This window comes from Rhipicephalus sanguineus, chromosome 9, assembly GCF_013339695.2.
Source record: "Rhipicephalus sanguineus isolate Rsan-2018 chromosome 9, BIME_Rsan_1.4, whole genome shotgun sequence".
Lineage (NCBI taxonomy): Eukaryota > Metazoa > Arthropoda > Arachnida > Ixodida > Ixodidae > Rhipicephalus > Rhipicephalus sanguineus.
In genome coordinates this window covers 81,588,835-81,615,569 of record NC_051184.2, presented here as the reverse complement: position 1 = coordinate 81,615,569, position 26,735 = coordinate 81,588,835, and the positions used below count along the sequence as shown (strand labels likewise).

The 26,735-nt window shown below is 46.7% G+C and overlaps 2 protein-coding genes across 2 annotated transcripts in view; one reads left to right on the top strand and one right to left on the bottom strand.

The window, feature by feature from the left end:
* LOC119405674 (uncharacterized protein KIAA2026) overlaps positions 1-20,236 on the bottom strand; it is a 36,584-nt gene extending 16,348 nt beyond the window's left edge. The window contains exons 1-6 of the mRNA XM_049419271.1: positions 19,329-20,236; positions 10,364-10,431; positions 4,111-4,331; positions 2,189-2,349; positions 1,258-1,366; positions 677-722 (exon numbers count right to left, since the gene is read on the bottom strand). Of these exons, the coding sequence (XP_049275228.1) occupies positions 677-722; positions 1,258-1,366; positions 2,189-2,349; positions 4,111-4,331; positions 10,364-10,431; positions 19,329-19,870 (1,147 nt within the window). The 5' untranslated portion in view covers positions 19,871-20,236. The remainder of the gene's footprint in view (positions 1-676; positions 723-1,257; positions 1,367-2,188; positions 2,350-4,110; positions 4,332-10,363; positions 10,432-19,328) is intronic.
* A 252-nt stretch (positions 20,237-20,488) lies between these two features.
* LOC119405954 (ADP-ribosylation factor 6) lies at positions 20,489-26,735 on the top strand (the record flags this gene model as incomplete). The annotated part of the gene is given in 4 exon segments (XM_037672780.2): positions 20,489-20,660; positions 21,106-21,210; positions 22,108-22,211; positions 26,564-26,735. Coding segments are annotated over 3 exon segments (358 nt in total), but the record flags the coding sequence as incomplete, so codon positions are not given.

Here is a 26,735-nt window from a genome sequence, read left to right as displayed (position 1 = left end):
CAGCGGCGAGCCGCGCGCGGTGGCGGCGGAGAGCGCGTGAGATGCCGGCTCCGGTGAGTTAGCTGTGTGACATCACTGATCCTCGCGCATGCGCAGCACGGCTCATGAGGATCCACGCGAAAACGGCTCCGGCTAGGCAAGTGTAGCTAACACTACAAAAATTGAGTGCAATGAAGGTGAAGCCAGTTGCCTCCATCTAACCATGGGAATCGGTTAACAGCACATAGATGTTTACATGTACACGAGATAAGCGTTTTCTTCTTGCCTCCCGCATCCTTAACCTGGTCAGTTTTGCTAGATAGATATCGCTAGACATGTATGCTTGCGTCACTGGTTTTGGAATGAAACTTGAATGTCACGAGAGCTTGTTTGGAAGATCGTGATACAGGTATTCGGACAATACTATCATGTTTTTGTCCGAAACAACATGCTTTTATTTTCCAATTAGTCTAGGGTTTATATTCACAGAGTGGGAGTAGTTAAACTGTGATTGGTCTTTGGCTAGTTTGACACGCTTTCGAGGATTAAATACAGGCAAGCACAGGCTCTGCCAGTGCCAGCGAGATTCAGCGGGCTCTGCCACTCCAGAAATTTTTTCAACCTCCTTGGTCGACACACAGGACAGTCAGAGATCAAGCATCGTTTCAGTTAATAGCGAGAGAAGCCAACAACTCACCCATGATGGTGAAAAACTGCTCTTCCAGACCGTGGGCCTCGAAAACCTGCAAGAACAGTAAATGTTGATCAGTCGCCATTCACGAGCAAAGAGCACTGGCATTCCAATCGGTTGAACTTGCTTAGTTTGAACTTATGATTCAACACGATGATGATCATTAGCGTTGCTAGCTATTCTCACATCAAGTCCAGCTCTCTGCAACTTCCAATGCATCAGCCATGTAAGAGCTGTTGATTTTCCCCATGCTCGTGCTGCCCAGTGTCTTCAATCTCTTTTTATCGAAACAGACATCGACTAGAACAATCTGCCTACAAATTTTGTTCTCTGTGTCAAAGCTCCCTACAATGACACCACTCAGTCACTTTTTGTTAACCACATCAAACCCAACACATGCCCGCACACATTTTATGATTGGTTAACTTACATGTCGAATAGAGTTTCCTCCCACTGATAATTCTAGACAGGCATTAACTGTTCATACCAGCAAACGCGCCCCCGTATGCAATAACTTACAGTCGGCAAGCATCACATTCATCTTCATTACAACAAGCAAAAAAAGCCCATTAGTCCACGACATTTACCTTGAGAAAATTACGCTGGCTCCCCACATAAGTGCGGTACCAGTTCTGGAGCCGACACCTTAGCCGTTCGTTCCACACTCGGTACGGCATGGGGTGCTGCAACAGGGTCCTGCGAGAACCACGGGCGACATCTCGGAATCAGCACTGAATGGCCAGTTGGTTAGAACAATAGAGATAGAAAACCTCAGTTGTGTGCATACGCTTTCAAGAGGCTGAATGAAGCAGCAGCAGCAGAAGGTAGGTGACGGTACGACACTGAAACTTTCACCCGATTGCGGGAGCCTTTTGTAACCGGTCGCACCTACATGTTATTTTGTCACTTGAGTGTCTAAGGGAAATGTAACTCTCAAAGTATGCGATTCAATATTTGTTGCCTGCATTTCTGCATAGCTTGTGAACGCATTAGCATGTAAACATTGCAACGAGGTCATACATTGCATAGACAATAAATAGACTGCCTTTGTTGTCATCTTTCTTTGTCATTTAGTTTTTAATAGCAGAGCTGTTTGAGCTCGACGTTGGGCTGTGCAGAGTGAACAGAAACTGTCATCATGGAGAACAACCTTCTAGCACGTTCCTCGGCCGGCGTGCTCGCTCTTCGTCCTCTTTTTTATCTCTTAAGACCTTGCTAAATAAGGTTAATTGTTAATTAAGACCTTGCTAATTAGGACCATATTCATTAAGAACATACTAACTAATCGTTCACTTCACGTAGCCATGATGGCACTTCACCAAGCAATATAGTTTTACGCTCCACATAGCCAAGCCTTCCAATGCCTAGACAAACCTAGCAACGGCTTAGTTGAGCTCGTAAAAGCCGACAGAAGCTAGGTCGGCCACAAGCTCAACTGTTAGTACAGCCGTTTACCGTTAGTGCAAGCTGCCCACAATTTTTACAGTGCCACCTTCACGAAAACATGCATGCACTGACTTGGGCCTCTGCTGTGGCGCAACCAGCAGGCAGGTCATGAGCAGGGACAGCAGGGAGCTCTTTTTCGGCATCAGTAAGGACCGCTCCACCTCGGCTATCGTGACATCAGGTAGCTGCAGGGGCTCCTGGGACAACCGTAGGAACTGGCACAGCTGGGGTACCTGGACACGTCACATCATTTGTGGGTACAGGTAGTAGTGTCACGTTTCTTTAATCACAATTCAGACAGTCAAGTCTTGGAATTCGTTACACAACCCACTCACTGTTCACCTTATGTTGGCCACGCGAACATAACGGCCACTCCTTTCTTCCAAACTAAACAAGCGCCGTGGCGGTCTAGTGGTTATGGTGCTCAACTGCTGACCCAAAGGTCGCGGGAGCAAATCCCGGCAGCGGCGTCTGCATTTCAATGGAGGCGAAATGCTAGAAGCCCATGTACTTAGATTTAGATGCACGTTAAAGAGCCCCAGGTGGTTGAAATTTCTAGAGCCCTCCACTTCGACGTCTCTCATAATCATATCACGGTTTTGGGACGTAAAACCCCAATAATGATTTCTTCCAAACTAATCTGCTTATACATTATTTTTTGGTCAAGCCGAACCACCTTTCCTCCTTCCCTGTTGCCACAAAAGACAGGTCTTCTGTCAAGTCTGCAATAAATGACCACTTCCTGAAGCACCTGTAGTTATTGTAGTTGTGTTTATTTCATTTTATTATTATCTTTCTCATGTCTAATGTATTATACCCACGTATCTATAATGCCCCATCGGCCTTGAGCATATATAGTACTAATAAACAAAAAGCAAATAAAAATAAATAAAAATGTAGTGAATATACATAAATAAACAAAAAGAAAGTACGCACAATCATTTCAGTTCACACGTAGATGCCAAACAATTGTGATCGTTTGGTATCTATGACATGTACAATTGGTGTGCCAGCAAATGGTTTAACATCCACATGAAATAACAATACGTAATTGCATTACTTCTATGGTTTACAGGTAGTGCAAATACCAGAAGGACTTGTGTGCACAGCTCTTGACAAATATTTGAAAGAGTAAATTAGTAATGATTTTCATGCGTTAACTTGCACATCTTGGAACTGTAAGTATCAAAATTTCCTTGCACGACTGAGATCGCAGCGAGCCCAGCATCATCACACTCATTACAGCAGAACACGAATGTTCAATAAAACACAAGGAACGGCAAACCAAAATTTCCAGATTTACCTCAGCATACCCAATCAAACTACAGAATACTGGCTCAAACGGGGCATTGGAACTTATCCAAAGTAGCAGTGCACAAGAAAGCATGATTCCTGAGAAGAAATGTACAAGAAAGTGCTTGTCTTGTGCATTATTCTCTGCACTCATGTTTTCTTGCGCGCCGCTATTAATAGCGGAGGTGTTCTAGGGCAGGGACAGACGACAAACGAATGTCCGCGTCGCATGTCACGCTCCAGTTCTCAAATACACCCCCCATAGATGGCACAACTACCTCGGTCGTGGACGAAGTGGTAGCCGCACATTGAAACGAGGGAGGGTTGAGCGCGAAGAGGGCCTAAAGTCATCCCGAAAAAACTGGTTCCGTGACGCACTCATAGATGGCGTAACCGCCTCATAGATGGCGTAACCGCCTCGGTTGTGGGCGAAGCGGTAGCTGCACAGTGATACGGGGAAGGGCGGCTCAAGCGTGAATAGGGCCTAAAGTCACTGCAGCAGGGGTGGGTGTGGCAGGGGCTGCCACACATCTTATCCCGTGCATCTCTGCTCTACAAATAATGTAATCACAGACACACACACAAAGTCACAGAGAATCATAAGAGAAACACAGAACTGCATCTCCGCCATTTCTGCAGATTTCGCACTGGGTGACACTGCGGTAATTTTTCTGGATACGCAATCAACTGTCACATCTTACCTCCCAGTGATGGGAAAGTTCGGCCAGTCCCGGGCCGAAGGTGCTGTTCTCCCAGTCGATGATGGCCTGCTGGGCCACCTCCTTCTCGACCCGCCTCTCCTCGCGCTGCTTGAGACGCTCCTCCCGCGCCTGCGCCGCCTTCTCCGCCTTGACCAGCTGGAGCAGTGCCGAACTCTCGCCACCCGTGGGCAGCTGGCTCGTGAGCCGGGCACGCCGACCCGCTGCGAGACAATGCGCGTTAAAACAACGTCCGATACTATAGTCAGTTTCAACCTAAGAAAAAAATGGAAGCTCCACCGACAGAACTGAGATGTGTCTGCCCTTCACATGCAAATGTGCTAGCTGGTTTTCCTCGAACCGTACATACTTTTGCTCGGCTAATGTAAATGCTGCGAACATTGACTTAAAGGTTAGCCGTTACCACCTAAAACATTAGGTAGGCTGAGCAGTGATGTCACAATCCTCACCGACATTTACCATAATGTTCAAGTTTCCGACCTAAAGCCAGCGACACAAACATATGTCTGTATCCGTCCCCAAGCTCAGCCAGGCGGTGCTCGGGTTTCGCCGCCTTTCTTGCAAAAACGCTGTGTCCCCCGCTCTCGCCTTTTGACTGCACACTCTCAGCACGTTCACACGCCCTGCATGCACTGTCGTCTGCTTGCCATGCACGTGCAGCCTCACTTATCGCTTGCTCTGGGTGTTTAAAAAAGACCTCAGAGATCAAAAGGCATTTTCGTGGTGTGAATCTCACCAGAGGAGAGTGTTTGATCGACCACTTTTGCGGGACCAAACACGTCTTCGAAGACAATGCTGTTTGTGCAAGCATTACGTGCATGTCGGTGAAATAGTCATATTTGTACGACGTGAATATTAAGGTGACTGCGTGAGTTCTGTAATTATGTGACCGATAAAATGCACCTTCGTCGCAGCAGTGGTGTCTCCTGTCTCCTTAGAGCTGTCAGCAAACAACGAGGCTTTGGGGTGTGTTTGTGTCGCTCGAATTCTGACTGCTTGAATACCAAGTTTGTCATGCGGCTTCAAATTTATTATGAGCTCAGTGTGAAGACCTGAAATTTACGTCTGTCCTGTTGAGTCATTAGCAGCATTGTAATTTACAGTGTTCAATTTCACGAGAATTTCACTTCTGCCTATGTCTCCTTCGGATGATAACAACGCCCGATCGCAAGTTAAATGCCACCTTGGCTGATTTTACAGCTTACTTTGTCAGCATAATAATGCGTGCAAGGAAATTTTAATGCCAGCTGCGATCATACATGCTTCCTGTAGCAATGGGCTTCGTTTAGGATAAAACCAACACCTGATCACGCACCATGTGCGCTGATTTTGATGTCGCTTTGGTTGTTTCACAGCTCGCTTGGTCAGCATCGTACCGCATGCAATGCCCAATGTGATTGTGCATGTTCATGATTACACCGAGATTTATCAATGATGATAACCGTGCCTGATTTCGCGAAACGATAGATGATTTTAAAATGTTGGTTTGGTTCTTTACAGCTCGCTTCCAAAGCGGCAGTTGCATATCGCCTGCGGCTCATGAGCGCATGCAACGTCACTATGATTTCTGCTGTCTTAGTTGGCAAAGCCAAGATACCATTATGGGGCACGCCGTAGTGGGAGACAGCGCATTAATTTCGGCCACCTGGGGTTCCTTAACGTGCACCCAATTCTAAGTATGCGGGTGTTACCGCATTTCGCTCCCATCGTAATGCAGCTGCCGTATCAAAGAATTGAACCCCATGATAGAGCTTTGCAGCATAACGCCTCAGCCTGTTAAGCAATCGCGGCATAATGTTAACATGCAGCTTAAGGGGGGACATGGCTTGTGGAGACCAAAAAATCATCAAAGAAAAAAGTGTTTTTTAAATTATATTATTGACATCTACAGCTATTATTTCGCATGTAAAGCCTAAGAGAAGTCTTATAAGCTCAGTATTTCATCTGCAGTTTAGATCTGTGCAACGAGTACGAGCTGAACGTTAAATGTTTTTGGGTCATTTCTTTAGCTTGTTGGAGTCATATCTCATGATCTAGAACAGCCAGAGCTGTAATTACTTTTTTAACATAAAGCCCAAGCTGTGTATCACAAAGTGCTGAGAGCAGAATTCTAATTTTCTGCTCATAGATTTTTTAAAATTGATTTTGTTTTTTCTTTACGGTAGTCATGGTACAAACATTGAATTTCGATCATCTGCAGAATGACTAGTTATGATCCGATCTGAAAACTGTTTGCAGCATTGCACTTATTGCATATAGTAGTATCTAGCTATCTGATAATATTCACTTTCAGCTGAACGGCTTTTCTCCTATTGTCTCCAGAATCAATAGAGAGGCAGCTTTGTGTATCTCGTAAACCAATTTACTTACAAGAAAAATTATTGTATATTTGAAATCAGCATGAAAAACCATACAAGTCTATTTAATTTCATCAGGTTTGGACATAAGATACAGAAAATATCTCCACACACCATGTCCCCCCTTAATTCTGTTTACATTGAGCCGCGACAGGAAATACACCGCTACTAGCTGAATAAAACGCTTGTGTTACTCACAATACGATATTTAAGCTGTGGTGCATTAAGCTAACGTGCTCTGCTGCTGTCACATTACAAATGAGTAGCCTGGTTGATTCGGAAAGCCAGCGCCCACCGCACACTCTTGAAAAGTAAAGCGACTATCTATTTGTTGTACACTTTCAAATGAGCACGGCAATCACGTTTCTTCCAATTAATAGTTTATAATACTGTGTACGACAAAAACTACATTCAGATGATAAGACCAGGAGAGCATTGCTTGATGCGGCGAACTGCCGTAATCCACTCTTGCCGCTTCTGCTCTTCACACTGCTTGCATGGGAAACGGTAGAACTTGATGGGCGGTTTTCGGCGCTTTCTTATTTTTAAACTTTCATGACAATTCACAACGCGGCAGTAATGCGTGCCCACTTTCCAAGATGCCGAAGGAGCGACAGCCATAGCCAGAAAAACGCGAGAGAAAACGCGGAGAAGTACGTTTGTCGCGAGCGCAATGGAAAAATCAAGCAAGCGCAACCGCTCCGAGCGATCGGAGGTTCAGCCTCTCTGCGCCGGGGTGGCGGACAGCACTGCGCAAACTTGAGAGTGGGAGGCCTATGGGAAAATCAACAACCTAAACCGCCTAAGAAGTGCTTGATGTCAGGAAAATGAGTAAGCATTATTGGATGGAGCATTTATGCAAGTACTCTGTGGGAGGGACAGAGATGGCTGTGGATGAAGCTGACATTTGTTCTCAGGCTGTAAACAACTATAGCCACCTAATCTTGTTCATCAAGACACAGCGGAACACAGTGAGCTGTGATGCAAGGCTAGAAACAGGATGTGGTGAACCGAGACACAAGGCAGGAAAGAAGTGCAGATGCGTTTAAACAAGTGGTGATGTGCATTGCAGTGGATGTTACGAGTTGACTTTTAGCTGTTTCGACATGTGTAATTGCCTCTAGCATATGCAGGTGCAATCCCAGAGCGCCTTGCCCAACTTATAATGCAGCAGCAAAAAAAGTCTCGTCTATCAGGGAGCGTGCGGTGGAAGGCTAGTTGGTAAGGCATGGCAAAGAACATAAAACTACGCCTCGGAATAGGACACAGGAAAGAAATGGACGGGACAAGCACAGACTCTATCACGTCTATCAGGGATACAGACTGTAGGCTCGCATATTACCACTGCACCTTTCAGCTATCCTGCCAATGCTGTGAAAAACAATAAGCCTGAAACAACAGTGCACACAACCTCGCAAGCTCTCGTCAAAAAAATAACTATCTGATTGCCAGACTTTGGCATTTATCCATACACAAGCATCTAGGTGAAGCAACATAAATGAAGACAGTGGCCTAAAGCGAAAGGTGAGATGGGAGACGCGCATCACCCTGTTTCTTTATTACCAGGGAGCGTCGGCTACCCGAATGATTGAGCAAATTTTCCTTCCTCCCGAAAAGGAGATTGCCCATGCAAAGCAAAGTGTGACATCCTTCTATAATTCCTGCTATGTGCCGGCAAAAGAAGGGCATCATGGGTAATCACAAACATGTACGACCACCAAACACCGGGAATGCTGCCAGGGCACCCTACTCCAACTGGCAAAAAAAAAGTTCCTCACTCGCCGTCACGGCTACGAGTGGCGCTGGCTAACACTCCCAGGTTCACACACAAAAATACCCTATAAAGTAGACGGGAGGACAACCGCTGCCATAGCTCAATTGCTAGAGCATCGGACGCGTTATCCGAAGGTTGCAGGTTCGGTCTCTACCGGTGGCAAGTAGTCTTTTTGTCTACTTTAATTTCTTTACATTTACACCATAATTACTACAATGCAGTTAATGACTACAAATAACGTCCTCTATACTTTCCTCGGCTTCCCTGTCTGTTGGTTTCATATAACAAATAAAATGAGCCATTGATCTATTCCCCTTCTTTCATTTAGCGTAGTACAGTGGTACATGTATTGGTGTGCAGAGGAGAGTTTGCCACAAGGCAATTACAATGTCCTGGTGTCTGTGTGTTACCCACAGTATGTCAAAATTCAGTGTAGCCAATTAATTCATTACCATTTATACCACCATGAAACCAAAGAGATCAATTTTTTGCATTGCTGAAGTCAATTCCGTATATGGGCTGCATCTGCGGCTTCATTAAACACCTCCACGTGAAAGCACAATCTAGTCATTTTTTAAAGATCTACATTGTTGTATTATTAACCCAACTGCTTAATCAATACCAATAACAAGGAACAAATATCCTGTGAAGAACCTGTGAAGGACAGGCTGAATAACAGCAAGTGTACAATTGCAACAACCACGAAAAACCAACCCATGTTACTGTATCCCTGCAAATTGACATGCTTCCTCCAAAATGTTCAGGTTTTCTATTGTTTGGCCTGTCAAGAAAAGGAGAAAAAGCATGCTCAAAACTTCATAAAATCAACGTTCATTTCTTTTCTTGTACAGCCCCCCTCTCAAATATTTTGATAATCTCGCCAGTGTTGACTGGCACCTTGGTGTGTGCTCTGTCACGGAGCTCACATGCCTAAGTAACAAAGGTAAGTGAATGCATGAACAGCGTCCTCATGTTCAAGCATCATCTGCTGGGCTACTACAGTAAACTCCGAATAACTGCTAATGTACATCAGCACATCTATCGCTTGCAACCGCCCACTGCAGCCACTGTGCAAGCAAGGAGCACACATGCACGTTTCTGATTATGCTGGAAACAGAAAAGCGGTTGGAGCTATGTGAGGCTTCATGGATCAACCCTGAGCGTGATGCTCTGATGAGTGTGCCCTATGCATATTGCACCAGCAGTCACCGGTTTCACAGCTGCGTTCCGCGATGCAGCACTGACTGACGACGTCAGTCAACACTCCCACAGGATTACTGATCTCATGGATGGCTGGACAAAGTAGTAACATTTCTCTGAAGTAACCATTCTGTAATTTCGTGAACTCACTTCTCTTTCATGGCAATTTCACAACTCTTAAAAAAATACACATTGCCTTTCAATGATGTTAAATAAACTGTCAGGTTTCGTGTCCCAAGTCTAATTTAATTTATCAACACCTAACCTCAAAACTGGGAGCGACACTTAATCACTGTGCTGCTTCTTGTGCAATATGAATACCAGCCATTTTTTTTAAAAGTCTCTTTAGATGGCACCGACTAACACCAAGCTTTTCACTGTACTAGTGAAATTCGTTTGGCTGGCTCTTGGATAAGCCAGCATGCTATGTTTTACGTTACGGTAAGACTGACATAACCAAACTGGAACGCATTCAGAGAAAGGCTGTTCACCTAACTAAAAACAATAAGAATTAAATGCAGACACAGCTATACCACTACTCCATCAGCTAATCCAATTGGGACTTGTTAAAATTGGCACTCCGAGCAAAACAGGCTTACTTAAACTTCCTACATCAAGCACCATGAAGGAAACTAACATGGGCCTCGGCATACACTTGTCTTTTTAAGTCTCACAAAGCGCGCCACAAATTCCCAAACACTAAATAAGTTTTCTTGACAACGATACCTCGCAATTCAAGGAAAACAGGACACACATTCTTCGCCAACTTGGGAACATGAATAGAAAGTAGTACCAAAAGAGAAGCAGCTGTTCAACTATTGAATCTCCCAAACATTTTACGGAATTGGGGGACAAAAATTGCTGTCAAGATGAGTTCATTAAAAAGAGGGAAAAGGAATCTCACCTCTCTGAGCACCAAGATCTCGGTTCTCTAACGTGGTGGCCTCGAGCGTAGTTTTTTCACGTAGCTCCCTGCAAATGACGCATAGAAAAAGGCATTTAGTAAGCAAGTTTACATCTCTAAATGCAATGAGTTGGTTAGCGGCAGAACTCAGTTTTAAGCGATCTTGTCGTGGTCAACAAGCCTGCGTAATGGCTTCCTGTGGTTTATGCCGGCAATGAAGTGTCTTTCCCAGAGGTATTGTTTGAATTGTGTAACGTAAAAGGTTCGCGCTAGAGCTTCCTCTCACAATTGGAAGTGACACTGAGCATGTTGCAGGCTTTCTCACACGAAGGCGATGGGACATTTTATACCCCGAGCATCACAATGGGCAAAGACAGCCCCAAGAAACATCGGAGAGGCAACAAAGATGACGAAGAGTTGCTTCTTGTTTTTGTAATGGGCCAATACAGAAGCTGAAGCAAGCCATCACTTTGTTTCTAAGAATGAATGATTTCTTTTGTCCCCCACGAAACTTCATTAGCCAGGAGGCAATGTGGACAGTTGAAAACTGAGGACAAGCTTGTAATAATTCATGAAGCCAAGGAAGCTCTGTCACTTTTTAACACTAATTGGTGCAGGCACACAAACAAAACTTCCGCAACCTTGCATAGAGCAGAGTACAGCCCATAGTCATGCCACCAATTAGTATTCAACAAGGATACAACTAATTAACAATTTCTATAATTGAGCATCAGGCATTAGCTGGGATACCTTTGAGAGAATGTTTGCATACTCCTTGCCATTGGTGCCGATCACCAGCACGCCATCAAAGCAGGCTGCAGCATGACACAATCCTTGAAGGAAGAATTTTATCTCCCTTTGGAAAGTCGACAGCACAGAAAAAATTCCACAAGGAAGTCTCTTATACACAAAGACCTTTTAGCCCATTAATCGTTGCATAGTACTCCCTAGATGTAGATTTAACAATCCATTGCTTGGTAAACTTGATCCCACCATACATTTTCGTCCACAACTCTGCAGCCCTTGTAGCTGAGTACATGTCCACGATTGTAATGGAATTTACATTCACCTTACAGTCCTCACAGATGAGACCCATCCTCTAATACCATTTATGCAAGAGCCAAACCGTCTACAGCCTATGCTCTAGACCTTGCCGGCACCACATCGCAACTGCTCTATCCACCTATGCACCAGCAGTTACCTCCAGGGCTCTACTTCAACAGCAGACCTACCTTTAACAAGAACTGCAGCACAATATGCTTTGTGTATGCGATTGGTCACCAACGCAGATGGCATCTCGATTTAGAATAGTCACCTTGTCATGTTGCAACAGAGTTCCTTCCAGACAGATCCTCATGCTTCCATCGCACACTGCTGGCTACCTCGTCAACATTGCTCCCTATCACCTATGTGTTGCTGCCCACTGTCTCAATAATTGTTGGGCTTGTACGCCCAGTAACCACGATATGATTTTAAGGAACGTCATAGTAGAGGGCTCCGAAAACTTTGACCATCTTGTGTTCTTTAACGCGCACCTAAATCTCAGTAGATGGGCCTCCAGCATTTCACCTCCTTTGAAATTCGGCCGCCGTGGCCGGGATTCAATCCCACGACCTTCGGGTCAGCAGTCGAGCCCCATAACCACTAGACCACTGTGGTGAGCGCCCACTGTCTTGAGATTTAAAAAAAAAAAAGCACCAGTCCCTAAGGCAACAACTGAGCTTGCACTGAACTGACACGTCCTCATCCATCTTCTGCTAATATGACTGCAGCATTCGTAGACAGTGTCACCAAACTTACCCTAGTGGAGTAAGACTTGTTGCTGGGCGAGTTGGTTGAAATCTATGGGGTACATTTTAGCGCAAACTGTGAAAGAAAGCACGGGAAAACAGTAGACCTTTCTGCTTTCCTCTACTCTTTTCCCGTGCTTTCTTTCACAGTTTGCGCTAAAATGTACCCCATAGATTACCCTAGTGGCTTGAGGTGTTATGGTTTCAGCACTTTGACACTTGTAAGAAGGGGCAACACATCTGCCTGTCCCTTCACAATGCCGCTACACAGCGAATTCAGCCTTCGGTGATGTGCATGGCCCAAGTGCGGATTCAAGACTTCTCATGTAACATAAAGTTCATCATCCTTTCTTTGTATCCTGGTGAGATCACTATTGGTCAGTACACCTTTTGCACCACAAAGCTGTTATATTGTGAGCACGCGCAGACGTCAAGATTTCTCCACTCTGTGATGCTCTAGTCAATACTGCTGCATCCAAACTTGCTCAGCATGAAGATACTGACTCCTCCCCCTCACTCATGCACCAATGTGCTGGTCAACTGTCCTGCTATCGGTTCGCCACACTGACCACCACTGCTAATTCCAGCCCACTGATAATCAGGAACACACTCTCCTGTTTGCCCTGCTTTTAAATTAATGCCCAGGCCACGTACAGTCCATCGACTCGGTGCAAACTGTCACACCAAGATTTTTCGTCCTCTGTCGAGGTTAGTTCACTCGCCGTGGTTTTCGCTCTTGTCAAATCTGATGAAGCGTTCAGTCTTTCCATTGCTGACAATCTCGTGCCTGAACAATGGTTCTCTGTATATTCATCACTTCTGTTCATCCTTTGGCTTCTGTCAGCCTTCCTTGTGACGCATATTTGCTGTGAAACACCGCAAGCACACACCACCCACTGTGCCAGACACTGTATCATTTATCATCTCCCGAGTGTTGCGTCATCAATGAACAGGTCGACGAGATGCTTCCCCCATCACAGCATAATCCAATGTTCCCAGAACCAATGAGCTTCCCCAGTTATTTTATCAAAGGGTCATTCTACTGACTTCTTAGTTCAAAGACTTCAGTCTTCCCACTGTTGACGTCTTCATGCCTGAACAACAAATGCCATTTCTTCACACAATCAAGCATTTCCATTCATCCTTCGACTCTCATCAGCCTTCATTGTGACGCACATGCACAGTGAAACACCCCATCAACACACTAGCACACGTCACCTGCTGCACCAAAGACTACATTGCATATCTCCTGAGCGTCGTGTTTTTAATGAACAGGTCAATGAGATTCTTCGTCACAGCATTATCTTATGTTCCCAGAGCCCATGTACTTCCCCAGTTGTTTTAGTAATAAAGGACTGCTCAATTTGCGTTTGCATTGATTATCTTCCATTGAAGATGATGACACAAAAGGATGTTTATCTTTACCCAAGAATCAATGAAACTCTTGCCTGCTTACAAGGTGCCGATTACTTCTCTTTGAATTTGCGGCCAGGGTACTGGCAAGCGTTGATGGTAGAAGTCAATAGTGCAAAACCGCACTCATTATGCCCAATAGCTTATACAAATTCATTCTTATGCTGTTTGGCCTGTGCAATGCACATGCAACAGTCAAAAGAATGATCGACAATGCACTGCGTGGTCTTAAATTGGATAACTTGCTTGTGTTACCTGGATGACATCGTGATGTTTGCTCTCGTTTCGAAACGCATCTTTTGCACCTTCAGCATGTCTTGACATGCTTGACTGCTACAGGTCTACAAATAAATTTGAACTGCCACTTTGCTGCAAGACAACTGATGATTCTCGACCGTATCGTTTCTAAGGGTGGTATTCTACCTGAACCCGGCAAAACTTAAACGGTCATTTGGTTCCTGACACTCCCCAACATCATAGAATTCCGTAGTATTGTTGACTTGCTACTGTGACGAAAACAGCATGAAAACGAGACGGAGGGTAAGAAGCAGACAACACAATCGCTTGTGTTGTCTGCTTCTTACCCTCCGTCCCGTTTTCACGCTGTTTTCATCACAGTAACATTTAACAAGTGGCCCGTCAAGATATCCGTTGGCTTGTGTTTGTACTTTGAGTGCTTTGTTTGCAATTCTGTGTCTATCATATCGCTTTGGGCACAGTTACTTGGTGGCATCAGTGACATCTCGTAGTCACCTAACTACAATGATGCTTTCAACACACCGTCCTACCTCCTGACATCGCCTACTATTCTATGTCATCATGATTGGAACGTGGTTATGGAAGTGTTCACAGACACCTGCCGTGTCAGCCTGGGCACAGTATTTGCCCAGCAAAAACAAAAGAAACGCAATGGTGAGAACATGGAGCGTACACAGGCCACACGCTAATTAACGCGGAGCCCACCTGTAGCACCATCAAAGTCGAATGCTCGACCATAATGCGGGTGTTCAGCAAATTCCATACTTATCGTAAGGCAGCCTGGTCCTTTCGACATGTTACTGACCAGTGTAAGCTTTGCTGGCTACTGAGGCTGAAAGGCGCTTCTGGCCGATTGGCCCGATGGGCTTTTACTAACAGGAATTCATCATAAACATAGTGTACCATTCAGGTTGCAAATATTTAATAATAATAATATCTGGAGTCTTACATTCCAAAACCACAATATGATTATGAGAAATGCCGTAGTGGAGGGCTCCAGAAATTTTGATCACCCGTTGTTCTTTAACGTGCACCTAAATCTAAGTACACGGGCCTCAAGCATTTTCGCCTCGATTGGAAATGCGGCCACCGCGGCAACGATTTGATCCCACGACCTGCGGGACCGCAGTCGAACACCATAACCACTGACCACTGTGGTGGGTATGCCCCTGCTCTTCTTTCTGCCTTGGACTGGGTGTTTTGCATAGTGACTACAATACCGTTTTGTGCACCGACCCTCTGGTTGACTCTCTTTTCAACTTTCTTTCTGGCTTCCCTACCAGCTAAAGACTTTCAAGCCTACATTGGCAAGCTTCTTGCTTTACCATTCGGGACCACTTATGTGCCATGTTAATTATGATCGTGATAGTCAAAAATGGCTGCTTGTCATTCCCCGGTGCTTACAAACAGCCATTTGCGCATCCCTTCACACCAACCCACAGTGTGCTTGCAATGGAGTTTTTCAAGACCTACGAGCACCTGCACCTGAGATATTGCTGACGCAGCATGCATAACTTTGATAAAATGCTTGTTTGGCCATGCTGCGTGTGCGTCAGTGACACAGATCCCTCTCTGAACCTTTGGTTGGTGCCTCGCAACCGATTCCTTGCCCTGCCGAGCCCTTTGACCCTGTCGGCATCAACCTGATGGACCACGACTAATGACCAATGCATTATCGTTGCAATCGGTCACCTAACTGTATGCTGAAACCACTGCTCTACCAATGGCCACGGCGTGTGATGTCGCATCTATCATTCTTCATCATTCTGTTCATCGTGGTGCACCTTGGGAGCCGTTGAGTGATAGCGAAGGGCAGATTATTGTCACAAGACCGTTTAAGGCCCTCCTTTCTTAACCCTATACCTACCGAAGACGAGCTGTGCTCGTCCATCATGAAACAAGCATTTGGGAGCGCCACAGTTAAGCTTTGCTGATTCATTACACTGTGTTATGATTGGCTTGAACAGATAGCACAGTAAAAAATTAAAAAACACACTCAAAGCATGCATTCTGGTCAAGAAAGGACTTGAATCGTGTAACCGGAATTAGAAAATGGCATCGTCCTCTGTCTGCGAGTGGTGCGCATGTGCCGGAACAGCTCCGTTCAGAAAAAAATGCCCTTGTTTGCCTAAGTTTTGTGAAATGAAGAATTCCAATTCCCCTGCGAGTGTGGCAGCGACTACACATAGCAGCATAGTTTCTCTAAATCATCAGATTAGGATGACGACCGAGTATCGACGTATCAGCAGAGGACACCCTTAGATTTTCACAAACCCCCACCGGCGCATCCAAGGTTTGTTTTCACGGACTCTCGCTTTATTTTTTTAATTTAAAAGGGATGTTTGCTGCACCGAAGACTGGAGAGGTTAGGGCACATTCCGTGGTGCAGTGCAGTGAAGCCAATCCTTCGCACAATTTCAAAAAGAAAATTGCGTGTATCTTGCCAATAAAGGGCCTTTGAAGAATTTTTTTAGTTGTTTCAAGACATATAGAATCAAATAGGCTAAACAGCATTTTTGTATCATTTTCGGCCAAGAAACTCGGTTAGGAAAGGGTTAACGTAAAATGATCCACTAAACAAGTGCTGCCTACCCACAGAATAATGAGCCTATCGAAATTTTTAATGGTACCCTGGGCAATGTGACATTTGTGTACCGCACCCATGGAATGGAACATACTAGTGGGAATGCGTGTGCACTGTTCTTCTTTACTGAATCTCGCTTTTGGGACGTTAAACCCCAGATATTATGAATCTCGCTTTATAACTACGTATTCTAAGCAACCCGATCTCGCTTCAAACAGTAAAGTGCTTCCCCTCTAATTATCATAAAATGCCTCCCTCCTTATTTCGTTTTTGCCCTTTCGGTAGTTACTAAGGGCCAGCTTTGTTTCCATCGCTGCCATCCAGTAAATCCTCTCCACCTCTCTGACCCTTCGTTTAACGCTCTTTGTTGCCATATCGCTTACACTACCAGCCGTATATTTACTGGTGAGCCTCCTAGTTCTTTTTCTCCACTGTGTGTCCACGCTGTTCCTATACAAATACCAGAACACCTTCGCTGCCCATCTACTTTCTTTCATATTCCTCAGCCTCTCTTCGAACCTCACTGGTACATGCAGCGCCACCAGTGTGCACCGGCGGAAGCAAGCTGTTGCATTGTGGTATAGCACGAGGTCAAAAGCATTTAAACTACAATCCTGGCATGCTTTTGTACACTGACTGAAGTGACTCAGCTGTGCACACCATCATTTTAGCAGTGTGCCAGACTCGCAGAGCACCACTGGCACTACGGTGAACCACAGGATGGCTCTTTGGCAACCGGAAGCAGCAATTATGCTTCCAGATGCTTCTCTCTCTATACCACAATTGAACAACTCACTTCCATCAGTGAGCACAGGCAGCACTGCGTGCATCTGCAGCCACATGCGCTCAATGTCGTGTTTCAATTTGCGAGTATTGCACGTAGCATTTGATCATACCAAATGGGACTGAATCCTTCTGTTCGCAAAGAAAGACTGCAATACTGCACCGCAAGTCTTTTTTCACCTCTTCTTCTGGTGTATGGACATGATTGCATGGGTGCCAGAGAGGCCTGTGCTAGGTTCCTAGGTGATGCATGGGAGAAAGAATAGTGGAGTGCAATGATTTCCATTTGCATCTAGCCTGATATCAAACAAGCGACAGACCGAGACGTTCCTAGTCACTGATCAGAACCGGGACGTTTCATTTGGAAGCGGGAAGTGCAAGCCATTGCACCAATCTGGACAGCCACTTGTCGTGCCAGAGCGCATTTCTGTAGTCGGATACAATTTTAGAAGTCTGTGACATTTCCTCCTCAAAGGCGGACCAATGGGCAAGTCCTCCAGACTGACGTCATGAGCTGGACGGCCAGTGACACCGCCTTCGAAGAACATCACCGAATGCACGAGCGAGACTATTCCTTTAGTCGCGGAGGCGATTGGCAGCTGCGCTTCAGTCGTCTTGGGGGGTCCTCTCTCGACTTCTTAAGTTGTATCTGACTATACATAACTTGCAAGTACGTCACACCGCGGGACTCTGGGATACGATCTCGGCATGTGCCGCCATCACCGAGCATATGGCAACAGACGACACCGAGTCAAGCTGCGCGGCTCTCGCATTTCCCGTCAACGCCGTACGTCGCAATGGCAATTTGTGCGACGTTTGACTGCCGCAAGAGAATTAGGTGTAAATCAGATAAAGAAAGGACCAGACGCAGGGTCGTGCCATTTGCCAAAGGTGATCACAAACCCGTGCGACCGCACGAAAGAGCTGTCCGAGAAGCGGAGCACATGGCTTCAAAGACATTGAACAACGTTCGTGTGTGCGGGCGTCATTTCATAACAGGCAAGTTATGTTTCCATATCTCGTGCGTTGTTTCACCCATGACGTGCGACACCACGGCCTCGGACACTGCAGACACGGAGGATCTGAGTTCCCCAGTCAACAGTGCTTCGCTGCAGGCTGCATAATGTCCTGAACGATTCTCCGAACGTAAACACAGTGCGGTCACTGAGACGTATGTGCTCCATTGGCTCGGTGATGGCAGACAGGAACAGACGTCACTTGCAAGTTATGTATAGAAAGCAGTAGATAGCCAAACTTTATCATTCAAGTTTTAGTGCTGTGTCAACATGTATGCTGTTATCGTTACATCAGACTTCCTTAACATTGTGTTATGTGGACATCAATAAGCAGAAATGTTATACAAGGCACCAAGTGAGAAAACTGTTGGTTCCACATGCATAAAATGTGACTGAATTTTCATTCACATATTGTTCTGTCGTCTACTCATGAAGCCTGTGGGCATCAGTGGTCTTGGTGTTCACGGCGGCAGCCATCAGTCATCGCGAGATTACTTTTCATCTTCCGTTGCCCACACCAATGGTACTGCACCCTGCCTGCTGCTGCGGACCCAAAGTTCGGACTACACTGGCCACACAAGAAGCACGGCATAATTAACAGGACGTGAATAACTTGTATCAAAGGCGCATCTGGTGTATCAAGGCGGCTGACTACAGATCTTTTGTATCTTCCAACGACTGTGAAAACTAACTTAATGCTTGAGTGACAGTGCCACAAATTAATTTGAAAAAGCTTGACATAAATAAGTACACAGAAACGATGGCCGGCACCGGACCAATTTGTTGCGTCTGAGAAGAGACGCGACGAGTGGACAGAATAGCTGATAACTTGTGCATCCCCTTCTGTAAGGGCATGCCTGTCAAAATCCTGTAGAACAGTGTCACACGAGACTGAATATTTAAGGCCAGTTACCTGTGCAGGGCCAAAACCTTACGACAACGTTAAACTTCGTGTTGCAGCAGTACTGCCCAGCGACCATTACCAAGCTTCATTTCGCTGGCGCCGCAAAGGGTGTCGATACCGGCTTGGAAGCCACGATGATACCACGATGATACCACGACGAAACCTGCAATCGAAATAACAACACACCCTGCGCGCTCTGCGGGGAAGCCTAACTCACCGGGGCAGAAGAGCCAGCTTCTGTTCCAGCACCGTCTCGAGCCTCAGTGCCTTTTTGGTCAAGTGGTGCTGGGGCCCGTAGAAGCGGTAGCAGTTCTCCAGGATGAGTCGTACGTCGCGCACAACCTCGGTGATGCCGGCGTAAGACCGGGAGTCCAGGCCGGCGCGCACTCGGCTCAAACACATGGGCTGGCGCACGACGCGCAAGTACGCGGGCCGCTGCTCGATGTCCAAGGGATCGAGGAACGGAGCGCTATACTTTCGGCACGCCGGCGAATCGAGCCAGTCAACGAGGCGTCGCGCGGCTTGAAGTTCTGGGCTTTCGTACACTCGCCGCCTCTCTTCCTCGAGTAGCATGCTGGGCGGCATCTGCATCGTGTAGCTGTGCTCGCCCGTGCAGTGGTCGGCCGACAGGACGTCGATCACGTCGTCTTCGCTGCCCGAGTCGTCCTCGTCGTACCGTTCCCCGTCGACGATCGCTTCGACGGCGCCTGGCTGCGGCGGCGGCAGCGGGCATTGGAACGACGTCGCAGCCGCATTCATCGCGCAGCTTCGGGTCGAGCAACGCGAGGGCCGACCGAAACACCGCCGACGGCGCGGCGGCTGGCGGTGCCGCACGCCAGGGCTCTGCGGCACGACTCGCAACTGACACCGACTTCTCTTGTCTCACAACCACAGGCCCGCCGAATCAATGGTCCGAAGTGGAGGGGGGGTACGTACACTAGCCCTGTCTCAACGAGGCTTGGCCCACGGAGGCCCGAGCGCACAATAGAAGGGGCACCATGTTCACGCGCACTTCACAGCCGACCACGGTGGACGTTCGGCTGCGTGCCACTCGCTGCACAGGGATTCACTCGAAGGATGCTCACGGCATCATCCACCACACAAGCACGGCTCTTGTACACACGCTAAAAAAAAAATCTTTATCGATTTACTCGCAGCGTTCCCATACCCGAGCTTCCGGATCCGGATTGCTCGCGAGTCGGATTCGAAGCCGCTGAAGCGGCCAATGCGAGCCGACGTTATTTATTTCCGCGAATAAATTCGGTTAATTTCGTCGACGCAGTAAAATTTACTCGGAGCAGTTTATTTCCTCTCCAAAAGACCAACGTAATCGCGACGGTACGAACAAAAAAAAGAAAGATCAAAATCGGAAGCGTTGTTAAACAGTAATCGGAACTTGTTCCTTTCTCCCGTGGTGGCGATCGAGGTCGCGGTGGAGAATATGGCAGGAGCTACTCCTTAAAGTACAAATTACCAATGAGTTGATTATGCGTCTATTCGTTTGACGCGGCTATTTGTTCGGGCCCCCTCATTTATTGGAAGACGCCGCGTAAGTACACGCATCGTTATACCCAACGCGGTTCGTTCTTCTCGCAATCTGCCTGTTCGGCGCAACTCGGAAAGGGGCCGGGCGTTTAGGCCTAGCCTCAAGCTCGGCGGCGAGCGTGTGATGATGTACCGCCGCGGCGCCGATTACTCACGCAGTCGGCGGCCTTCTTTTTTTTTTCCCTTCGACTCGCCGACCGGCGGCGCCTATCGCTCGATCTGCCGAGCGGCGCCGGACGCCCGAGGAGCTCGAACACGACGCTCGTCAGCGGTTCAGACCGCGACTGGGCAGTCGTGTGTCGATACGCGGTGCTGCCTGCAACGCCCATTCGACGGGGTTGTTCGCTACCGTCGCCTGCAAGCTCGCCCGGGGGGTCTGACGTCTGGGCAGCATCGGAGCGTGGCCTCGCCGAAGCAGGTGTTTTTGCAAGCCCCTCCCTTCTTTTCAGGTAACGCGGCACCGGCGGCAGACATGGGGAAGCTCCTGTCCAAAATTTTCGGGAACAAGGAAATGAGGATCCTGATGCTGGGCTTAGACGCCGCCGGAAAAACCAGTATCCTTTTTTTATTACCCCCCCCGGGGGAATTATCGTTCATTCATCCGGTGTGCTGTGTCGATGCGTCCTTCGCCTTCCTTCGGAGCCGGTGTCGGTGAAAGTCGATGTGTGCGCGACCCCAACGGACCGTTGTTTGCGTGCCGGAAACCGTTTGTTTTCGAGATCGTGTGCGGGCCCTTACATGGTAAAGCGCTCGCATTCCGATCGTGAAGGGTGTCGTCCCGTTGTCGCTGCGAGTTCGTAAGCTGCTTTGAAGCGTCGCACTTGAGAGGCGTTTCGCTGCATAACATGCATGACACAGCTCGACCCTGAGAGCATCGCTATTTACATCTGACCAGCATGAGCAATTAACGCGGCGTAAGCGCGCCGTCGTAATTCGTCATACAGGTTTCATCGTAGAAGTTCTTCAATCTGAAGCTTATCGGACGCATTGTCGAATTGTCGAGAGTGTGTGCTTTAACACTTGCTAAACTTTGTAAAGGCTGCGGTACTCGCCGCACGAAACAATTTGGCGCAAAGTATTGCTCAGCGTTTCGCATATGTCTGCATAAGAACCATGTCTCGCAGTAACATGATAATACAGTGAGTATAATGTCACTTTGGTGTGTGATCAATGGAATATAATGGCGTGTGAAATATGTTTCATATTCTGTGTTGATCACTGTGTGTCACCCCCGCCATGCATTGATATGCTAGGCAAGAACATTAATAATCGAAATGAGCACTGTAATTAGGACAATGACTTTCGAATAAGATAATAGGTATTTATAGGAATGGTAGAGATGAAGTACATTACTGTTACGCCAAAATCTAGTTGTCATTCACGCGTGTTAACAAAATAGTGTGGTGCAGAAGCCTTGCGTATCGTTCCTTGATGTGTTGTGTGCACTGTAGCCATCCTGTACAAGCTGAAGCTGGGACAGTCGGTCACAACCATACCCACGGTGGGCTTCAACGTGGAGACCGTCACCTACAAGAACGTTAAATTCAATGTCTGGGTGAGCGACATTCTGTACCTATGCAGCCTGGTGCATTGTCCGTGTACTCTATTTGCATGTCGCATCTGGCACGTGCCTGTCGTTTTGGATTCATCTGCGTTTCTGCTCAGTGAAGAATTCTGGGCTGTCAGCAGTTGACTTTCCATTGTTCTTTCGTTCCCATTAAAGCAAAAAAAAAGGACATTGTGCATTGCTATAAAGCAACATCTGGCATAGGGCGTTGACATCGATTGGACGTCGCCACAAAAAAAGAAAAGAAAAAACACAATTGCCTGTCTAACTGTAGAGTCATGGCATGAAAGAGAGACTGGGAGAGTATACATAAAAAATTTGACGCTCTTTGAAAAAAATTGATAGAGTTTCTCTATAAACTTTGAAGCTTTGTACTTAAGAAAAGCTATCAATTTTGATCAGGAATTTAATTCAGGACGTTGTTAGGATTACTTTTCCCTTGCACTGAGAACTCGTAGCTGTTGGGTTAGTGAAGTCGCCTTTGAGATCAAACACTGTCGCTGACCAAGTCTGATGAAATTATCCGACGTTTTGGAACTGCATACGGGTTCCTTGTTCACTGAGCTGGACTGGAAGTCATTGTCGATTAAGTAGCCAGTAGGTGGCCTCCTTTCTGGTGAAGTCTCTCTTCTGTGGAATCCAGGAGGGTTTCCTTAAATTGTGTTGTGCTGCCATCAAGGTTTCCATTGATCGCAAATTTACGTTTTGTGAATCTAACACCTCCGCACGGATCTGTATCGCAGCAATTTAACCGGAAACTCGTCACTAACTGCTCAGGAAATCCTTTGCTCTCGTGACGTTTTCCTGTGAAATGAAGAACGAGTCGCACGATGTGAAATTGTGACTGTAATCAATCCGCAAACCAGCTGAGCGCATTCGTGGGAGGAGGAAACATTCGTTCAGTGTATGGAATTTGCCTGAAATGGTGTCATGCTTTCTATAACATGCATGGCGGCCTAGTTTTGTCCCCTATGTTTATCGAAAAATCTTTCTCTGGAATTATAAGAACAAAATACTGAGGATTCCATCACTCTCACTTTGTGTCCAGCTTGCAAAATTGTCAGGTTTGTAGTGACACTTTTGGTCAGTGCTTTCACTTGGCTTCGTGTTTGTTAATTTCTAGCTCCTCTTCTATTGAGCCAGCACGCTTTACCGAAGGCATCCTGTGTGCTGGCCTGCCTTGACACCGCCACGCGTTCTTATTTCATCATATGCCGACGCACACTTCTCTGCACTTTTTGTTTAAGGCATGTTCATCACATTTTCTTTGTCCATTTGTCTATTAGACGGCACAGTCTTTATACACCACAAGCGTAGTGAATAAACATGCCACCATTCATCACTGCACTTTAGCATGATAGCATTAAAGAGCCCATGCCATAGAAATTCCGATGTCGGTGGCAGCATCGTTCCTGAGCAAAGCATTGTCCGTGAGCGGAAAATACGATGGATGCAAATAATAAAAATCATGTGTACAAGCCGGAATCGAAACGGGGCTTTCTGCATGGATGTGAAGTGTTCTGCCACAGAGCCGCGCCAGTGGTTGCAACTGTTTCAAGAACAAAAGCTATACAGGCGTCATGTGGTGCATTAAGTTGCGTCAGCACATGTAATATTGCATGGCAGAAGTGTAGAATTGAGTGGGTAGTTTAAAGGCATTGCAACGTGTGCAGGCATAGTGAATCATTAGCAACTGCATCAAGAAAGCCTGCAGGTTGTGGGGTCTCGAAATTGAGGTGCTCTCAGAACACGCGGCCACAGCCACTCCGTCGTGCAAGGAAACACGTGGACATTAATTAACTGCTTTACAGAACAGCGAGTTCGCCATCCGAATCTAATACATAACTAGTAACACACTAATAACCAGATACAATGCCAAAAAAACACAGCCAACATAACGCACACGAAACAACATAACACATACAATGTACCACGAGTGTGGTATCGTCCCCACGGAGGGACATCCGTCCCTGAACGCTGCCAAACCCTTAAGAGACTCGCTGCTGTTCCGTGTGCGCCGGCCTAACCTCTCTCCCACCATGCGGCGCTGCTGGCGGCTGTTTAAGCTAACTACGACAAATCCGTAGGACACCTGTGGGCCATGAGGCAAAAACGACCTTACAGGGGGCGATAGCACCCCCACAAGGCGCACGTAGACGCTTGATGGGTACTTCGTTAATTCGCAGAATGATGAATTTTGGCATAGTGGGCACTTTGAAACTGTACTTGCCGTAGGCATGCATGCTAGGATAGTTTTAAACAGCCGATGTTAAGTGCGCAGACGTTCCTTTCTTCGTGGCTCGGTTGAGGTGTCCACCGAGAAACGAAGTCTGGCATTGCAAACGGGGCCTGATTACGCTATCACGTTCCACTCTTGAAGGCAAAGCTCAAGCGTCCTCTTGAGTTTTTGCCTTGCTCCTTCCACTCTGTTGCCCTTTCCTGCATAAATACTGAGTACTACTCTCGATTTTAAACTCGAGGTCGAAGTTTGACTATCACACACAAATTCACGCGCGCTCTTACCTTGTTCTGAGAGTGGAAGAAGGCTTTCTTCACGATGGCGGTCAAAGTGCAACGCGACCTGTCAATTTATGATTAGGCTCACGTTGAAGAACCCCAGGTGGTCAAAATTAATCCGGAGACCCTCACTACAGCATGCCTCACGGTCATGAGCATGGTTTTGGCATGTCAAACTCCAGAATTAAATACCTGTACCACATGGGCACTTTTGAAAGGCCATCCAGTCGGTGGCCATCGAAACGCCACAACTCTATCGACTCGATGGAGTTGTGGTGCTGCTACACAGCAGTTTTGAACGACAGCAGTTTTGAACGGCCGTTGAGTGGTTCAGGCATTTCTCGCAAAAATTGTGTGGTGCTGCAGATCTACATTTTTGTATTCATGTCACCCAAATTTAAATAATATAAATTCACTTAAAAGCACAAATATGTATTTTGTTCTTGTTTAAACATGTCAATAAATTGTTTATTCATAGTTATGAATGCATATTTAGTTTTTAAGTTGTAGACCAGCGAAACTGTGGCGAGCGATAGACGGTAAGACAGCACAATGAATACAAGTGCATTGCTGTTGTCGAGAGCACGTGCCGTTTGCACATTTCAAGTGGAAAAAATGGTTATTAACGTGATAGCGTGAAAGAGCTCGTTTCGCAGAAATTACAGTGTCGGCATCGTCGGTTGTGAGTGAAAAATCAGCTTGTGCGTGAGTGAAAATTTGAGGTAGATGCAGATAAATAAATTTTAAAAAACCTTGGCTCGAGTGGGAATCGAACCTATACCTTCTGGGTGACAAGCATGTGTGCTACCACAGTGTCACACCGTTGCTTGGAACTGCTTCCAAAAAAGAAACCCTATATGAATGTCATGTAATGGGAGGAGCCTCCTTTAAGCATGTGATGTTGCGTGGCAGAAGCGTAGAATCTCGCCAGGCGTCAAGACCCGTGAGTTGCACAACGAGCGAGCGGTTTAAAGGCCCACTCATTACAAAGCGCTCAGGCATATTTAATCATCATCAGCAGCAAAAGCACCAACAAAGTGAGCAGCTGCGTAGGTTCGTTTGTTGCCTTACGGATGCGTATAGGGTACTTCACTGGTTCGCAGAAAGAATTATGGCGTAGTGGGCACTTCACAACTGTACTTGCAGTAGGCATTCTAGGATAGTTTTAAACGGCCAATGTTACTCGCGCAGGCCTTTCCTTGTAGCAGGGTTGAGGTGTCCACCAAGAAGCGAAGGCAGGCTAGCGATTGAGGCGATGCAAACGGTGCCCGATTACGCTATCACGTTCTACTCTTGAAGGCAAAGCTCAAGCGTCCTCCGACTTTTACGTAATTCACAGTGCTCACATATACTGCTTTTAAAGCATACTGATTAGATTCCTTTTTTTTTCTAATCATGAGTACGAGCACATAGTGAAGGACAAGGCACGTTCGTGCTGCTTCCGTTTCTCAGTGGCTATAGAAGTTCCGATAGAATTGTAGGGTGCTCCGTTGACTCAATAGACTATGGACTCGACGGCCTTTGAAACGTCTCGTATAGCTGCTCGTGCTTGACCATTGAGTCAGTAGACTATCGGTTGGAAGCCCTTCCAAGCGCCTGCGTGACACTGGTATAGTAGTCTCGCATTCCCCTGGTGCTCTTGTCCTGTTGGTCACATGACGTTCCATGCCACAGACAACCGATATAGTTACGCAAGCTGAAGCCCCTTCAGTTGGCTGTCACGAATGCTCAAACGGACATGCACCTTGTGGACACTTTGTATAGGACCTGCGACATTTCTCGCGAGCTCAACGAAAGGCATTGTTGTCCTTGTATCTGCCCAGGATGTTGGCGGCCAGGACAAGATTCGTCCCCTGTGGCGGCACTACTACACGGGCACGCAGGGACTAATCTTTGTGGTGGACTGTGCCGACCGGGACCGCATCGACGAGGCACGGCAGGAGCTGCACAAGATCATCAACGACCGCGAGATGCGCGACGCCATCATCCTGGTCT